Here is a 6797-nt window from a genome sequence, read left to right on the forward strand (position 1 = left end):
TGAACGAATCATGTTTCTTTATTTAATTTTAGCTACAATAATTTCTTCTGGTCGTATTCATATCTATTCTCACTCTCTCAATCCATGTTCTTTTGTATCATCCTCTCGCTTTCTTACAACCTTCAACTTGCACATCCTTTCAAATTGTACTGTGCTTAGCCTTCGAGACATATGGCCGCGATATGAATTGATTTTCCATTAGTATATCACTTATTGAGGTGCACTTTTAAATTTTAAGAATGCATTTATTGTAATTTTCTCTTTATTAATATCTTTAAATAATGATTTCCTGACCCCCCGCCCCCTCTCTCTGACACATATCCCCTGACATGGCATGTGCTAGAACCATAGATTCTTTCCTCGTGATACACAACAATATATATTTATGGGGATATGTAGTTGTGTATCTCGACCATGCGACATTAGGGGGCATCAGAAAATCACGACTCTTTATCTTTTACCCATTTATCCCAACAATAAACAATAACAAAGCCTTGTCAATTTGGGGTTCTTGAAACAAATCATGATCCTCCATTCCACCCTGTCCAAAGTTAAGTCTTTTGTTATTAGGAGTGAGTTCATATCTGCTTTCATTGTTTTTATCAAAATCCTTTTGTGTTTTTTTCATTAACTTTTAGAACTTTTAACTTGAATATTTCTTCTAATTGAAGTTATAATCGACCTTTATTACATGCCCAAACAATGCCATCCAACAAACTCTAAGTTCATCATCCAATAAAGTCACAATTTTTTTTTCAAATGTGTAAGTTTTTCCACTCATCCATCGAAACATCCTTGAAAAAACAAAAAGTTGGGGGTGCCAATAGCAGCTCTCAATACTTTTCTCAGTAATCCAACACCTTCTTCGAAAAATTCAGATTCAAATTTATTTATTTTTCAAAAAATAATTTCTTTTGAGCTTGATCAAAAGTTTTAAAAATGGACAACTACCGAACTTTCACATAACTCCCGAACTTAAAATTGAAATTCAACGTGGAAAAATAACTTTTTTTAAAAAAAATTCATAGAATTTTGTCCTCTACAACCCTGAAGCATCGGATCATGTCTTTGTATGCAACAACAAGGTGAGCCCAAGACCCTTTGTGAGGGTGAAATCCTTAGTAAGGCTTAGTTGGACTCATTATAGATAATACCTCCACTTTGACTTGCCTTGCTTAAGTTCTATGGGCAAAGCCTCGTCAATCCCTGTTTGGAAACAAGTAAAACAACAAGAGAAAATAGTGCAAGAGAACCCATTTCCCCAGATTGGAAGACCCATGTAGAATATGATTTTAGAACTCATTTTGGCGTCTCGCCTTGTCCATGAACGAGACCAAGTTGCTTCGAACGAGATATCGGATTTATTTGAGTCGTGATAAGATTTATAAAAAAAACTTTGAGATGACTTGCCAACCTCGTCTCGTTGGTGGACGATACCAAGACAACTCGGACAAGTCATCTCGGTGGACGAGATTTAAAACCATGATGTAGAAAGCCTGGTAAAATACAAGTACGTGACCATCAATCTATAAATATTTCAAATAACTAATTAGTGATTATTACATATGCCTCCACAGTTGTTCAGTCTGTGTTGTCTGTGTTGGGTTACTATCTGTCCCCCCTCTCTCTCCCTCCTTTCACATATGATGTGTGGTAGCTCTTGTGGAGAAAAAAAGAAAAGAAAACAAAGAGTGAATGAATGGTGGTAATAAAAGATGTGGTCCTCAAGGAATCTATCACACAACACAACATTCAAGGCTCTGAGGCATCTCTGTCTCTCTGAAAATTACACCAACCATTTGATGAAAGTGAAACCTATATGTTTCTTTTGATTTCAACCATAAAATACAACAATTGAATGAAATTTTAAACCAATCTACCATCTTTTCACACTGATGGATACAAAGGCAGAGAATACTGGGCCCACTTAGGAGATTGAAAAAGAATACTGAAAATGAAAGATCATAACCGTCTGATCTTTTACTTACTTTACATAACTGATGGTTATGAGCTAGTAATTAAGATTACCAATCCAATATATATTTGAGATTTTGCAAAGCAGATGTTTGTAGATTTGCTAAGATTACAAACAATTAGTTTGATTAATGTCTACCCAAGCATCTAACAACACAATGGCCAACCTATAAATCTCTAGACATCGACGAGGAAAAGAAATCTACACATCTACTAATTAGGATTAGCAGATCGATGAGAATTGATACTAGTACACGGTTTTATAAATGGATGAGTTATGGTTAGCCCTGATTCTGTTGGACCCATTTGAGTCCCAACTCTTGTACATACGAAAATTGTGTTCATTTAATGTCAGTACTGCTCTGGATTCAAATAAAAATCCCATATATGATTCCACGAGGCAAAAGAATCGAGCAAAGTGAAAAATTATCTCTAAGTCGAGTTCAATTCCAAATGAGACGGAGAAGAAACCACCAATGAGCAATTTTGTTCCACAATATGATTTATTTCTAATGGACTAAGAATTCTACAAGTTCTGATAACATCGTTTCAATCGAAGAAGAGAAAAGGTAACATTACAGACGCAATGATAGGCGTGAGAGCCATTGAAAGTATACAAACTAAGATCATGCTGATCGACTTAATCGGATTATTAATCTAATCAGTAGTTCTTCTCCCATGCTCAGCCAAATAATAAAAGAAATGGCATTTGAGCTTCCAATCCTATACCATCTTTACTAAACCCTCGCTATAATCCATCCAATCATCGCTGAAGTTTAAGTGCCCGAAAATAAATAAATATAAAGAGGACGCTAATATAGAACCTTACCGATCAACCCTCCCCTTGATACAAATATTTGCAACAATTGCTGAACTCGAATTAAATCACCGTTAACTTAAGACAGCCTCGAGGAGGAATTTCCATCCATTGTACAGACAAAGTCTGGCATGTCAAATCTGGGCCCAGCTACTGTCCTGTAAGCATAGAGCCTCTCAACATAACAATCATCCGATCTTGAATCTGGGGGTCCTCTCTCATCAATAACCTCAGCGTTGAGTCTCAACATCTTCTGACCAAGAAGCTTGCACGCCCCAAAACTAACAGAGCATGAAGACATCCAAAGGGATCGCATTGTCTCCAGCTTCTCTGCATTGGCCAAGAGGGCCTTGTCACCAAAGGGGCAGTCCCTAATCTCTAGCTTCCGAAGGCTCTTACAACCCGATAATACATGATGGAGGCCCAAGTCACTATCTCCAGCAAAGGCCACCGATAGCATTTCGAGCTTCTTTGCGTGAGTTCCAATATACTCGAACACACGGTCCGTTAGAAGACCGGAAAGAGAAAGACGTTGGAGGTCCTTGCAGTGCTCGACGATGGCACCAAAGCCCGCATCAAGTGGTTGTAGGGTCAGGTAATCGGGGGTGCGAGGCACAATGATGCAGAGACGGAAACGGGTCAGGTTTGGACGGTTTCTAGCAACAGTAAATAGTGCAGCATTGGACATCTGGTGACAGAAGTAGAGGACTGAATGAAGCTTGGGACAACCTTCGGAAACAGAGACGAGGCCTTGTTCGGTCAGGGATACATTATGCTCCATGTCATCTAGTTCGGAAGGGAACACTCGTAGTTCTTGCAAGTCCTTACAAGATGCTGCAACTGCTTTAAGGCCACCATCTTCTATGAAATCTAATACCTGTAGGAGTGCGTTTCTTTATGAGAAAAATAAAATGCAATAAACACACTTGAACAATTATTGCATGCAAAATCACACATAAGTAAAATAATAATAATAATAAATCCTTACTAAGTAAGATTTAATTGAGCTCAAATGGATTACCACATAGGCAATCCATCGCCACAGCCTTTTATATTTCATGGAAAAACTCATAAAAAAAAATTTAGTTTTTGGACTTGATCCAAGGTGCTGAAAATGGATGGCTACAGAACTCCCAAACTTAAAATTAAAATTAAATTTCAATAGTGAAAAATAACTTTTTTTATTATCAAAGTTCATAGACTTTTGGTTCTCTAAACCCCTGTGGCATCGGATCATGGTTTTGGATGTCACAATGTGAGTTCAATCACCCTTAGTAAGACAGTAAGGCTAGCCCCATTCAAAATAATACACTGGCAGATGGAGAGAATGGGCATACCCACAAACGCTGCAGATTCCGACATTGGCTAACAAGTTTGATTATATCAGGGCTTTGGATACCAGCATAGCTCAAGTTCAAAGATGTCAGTCCAGCGCAAATCGTGTAAACAGCTGGAAGATAGGCAGGGGCCACCGCCCAGAACCCAGACAAACCCTTGAGCCCCTTACATCCTGCAAAGGCACCAGAAAGCTTCGAGTAGAGGTCGGACCGGTCATCAGCCGAGAACTCACCTGTACCCAGATCGACAAGCTGTGGGGCCCGACATAGAAGGTTGGGAATCTTCTCAAGGGTCACGGCATGATTGAGCCGAAGAGTCCTCAGGTTCGTGCACCTACCCACTAAGCGTTCCAGAGCAGAGAAGCTTACCTCCCCCTCGAGACACGCAAAGTTGAGGGAAACCAGTGATGTACACGATTCGGGGAAATGGCTAAGCCAATGGCCACGCCGATCATCTACTTCACACTCTCGTAAGTCCAACTCTTTCAGATTCCTGCATTAGCAGGCACCCACCAAATTCAGCTGAGAATTTGAAATAAAATTGTAATGGTGGGACTGCATTATGAAATGAAACCAGTTTCTTACTGAAATTCAATGTTACGTCAACTAGTTCTCTCTTATTTGCTTTTTTATCTGGGGCATACTTTCATTAACGCGAGAAGAAACAGAATTTCACTAATCAATAATCAAATCGCAGATATGAACAGAATCAGTAATTCAAACCAGTAAAGATGAACTTCTCTTTTAATTCCAACAAATGGGATACCCAAAATTCAAATAAGTACAATCCCAAAAATGTAAAACACCAAAGAATAGTATAAAGAATGAAGTAAACAAAGCCATTCCATTTATTGCAATAATGCAAAGAAAGGAGAAAAAGGAAAAAATAAATAAAAATACAATCTGGGAATCCAAAAAGAACCCACAATGCTCCAAGAAACAAGCATCCAAAATATGAGATGCACCCCACATTAACAATAGTCCATAATAAAACAAAAGACGAAAGAAAAGGCGACCAATTGATCTTGACTAGATTTTCCACATTACCAATTCAAACGCTAACCCTCCCAATAGATCTCTCAAAGAACAAAGGGGAATCACAAGTACAACCCAAGCTTCAGAATCATGGATTCCTAATTTTATATGTCAAAAACATAACCACCTGAACAAAACCAATTTTTTTTTCTTAGGGAAGGTAACAAAACCAACTATTTTCATAAACAAACCACAAATGACCTACCAAATCACCATTTAACTTGGGTTTCAGCTCAATCAACCAAAAATGGGGATCAAAATAACCGAAAGGAGTAGAAATAGAAAAGATCTTAGAAAGAAAAACTCCAATTCAAAACCAAAACAGTCAAATAAAGCAGAAAACCTCACAAAATCAACTCTTTCCACAGAATCAACTTTTTTTTCAGGAAGGTAACGAAACGAACTATTTTCATAAACAAACCACAAATGACCTACCTAATCATCATTTAACTACGGTTTCAGCTCAATCTACTAAAAATGGGTGACAAAATAATCAAAGTGAGTAGAAATAGAAAAGATATAAGAGAGAAAAACTACAAATCAAAACAAAAAAACAGTCAACTAAAGCAGAAAATCACACAAAATCAAATCTTTCCACGCAGTTTACTATCAAACTAAGGCTTCAGCTCAGCCAACCCAAAATAAGTAAGAAAAAAAAAAACCCAAAACAAAGGGATAACTAAAAAAAAAATAAGAAAAAAAACCTGCAATTTGCAGCAATGGCGGCTAATCCATCAGTAGTGAAACCCTCGCAAGAAGAAAGAACCAAACTTTTAAAATTCTTAAACGACTTCGAGATCAGCTCCAAACCCTCGTCTGTAACCACCATTCGCTTCAACCTAAGCTCCTCCAACCACGTATACGAATCTGCCATGGCCACGATCCAAGGATAAACATACCCTCCCCAACCTTCTGGAACCAGATTGAAATCTGCAAAATGTGGTTTCCCCTTCAACGAAACAGATCGAATCTCTGGGAATCGTTGGATCACAATACTGGGTTTTACAGCGTAACAGTTCCCAACGAAGATCCTTCGTCGACAACACCTCTCGATCTCATACCAAGATTTGCAGACCAGTGATATTGCGTTTCGGTCCTTATCGGAATCAATGAAGGAGAAAACGTGTTCTAATACTTCTTCTGGAAATGAATACGACATTAAAGCAAGCTTCATGTTGCAGAGCTTTCAATATCACAGTAATGGCGATTTCAAACTTTGTAGTTCAAAGAGAGATTTAGGGTTTGGCGATTATAGTGGAAGAGATCTGCAACGCCATTAACGAGCTTAGAGAGAACGAGAGAGAGAGAGACAGCGAAGGAGGTTGGGAGGATAAAGTTTTCTTTTATGACCGATTTTGGTTCACACTTAACCGGGGTTGAATGATCCCGTGTTAAGTGTGGTTTAATTGATCGACGATTAAAATATTGACAGGTGTCTTTCGTTGTATTTTAACCGTTAGATTAACGGTGAGTTGTCGTGAGGAGGCGTCCTTATCCATTTGAAATGAAACGCAGTCGCATTAGAAAATTTTATACGGAAGCGTAAAACCGTATAAAAGGAGGCCTTTGAACTTTAACTCTTCAAGTGTATAATTGAAAATATCGTATCGGCAATTTATCGAGATAAATTTGAA

At 38.2% G+C, this 6797-nt stretch overlaps 1 protein-coding gene across 1 annotated transcript; it reads right to left on the minus strand.

Moving 5' to 3' along the window:
* Positions 1–2458: 2458 nt before the first annotated feature.
* Positions 2459–6484, minus strand: LOC147383335 (protein TRANSPORT INHIBITOR RESPONSE 1-like). Its single transcript, XM_086427915.1, has 3 exons — positions 5868–6484; positions 4129–4621; positions 2459–3668 (listed from the first exon to the last, which is right to left on the minus strand). Exons 1-3 carry the CDS (start codon positions 6335–6337, stop codon positions 2871–2873), a joined length of 1761 nt encoding a protein of 586 aa, XP_086284041.1. The 5' UTR covers positions 6338–6484; the 3' UTR covers positions 2459–2870.
* Positions 6485–6797: the final 313 nt, after the last annotated feature.

Source organism: Akebia trifoliata, chromosome 16 (assembly GCF_017979445.1).
Source record: "Akebia trifoliata isolate Shusen 1 chromosome 16, ASM1797944v1, whole genome shotgun sequence".
Classification (NCBI taxonomy): domain Eukaryota; kingdom Viridiplantae; phylum Streptophyta; class Magnoliopsida; order Ranunculales; family Lardizabalaceae; genus Akebia; species Akebia trifoliata.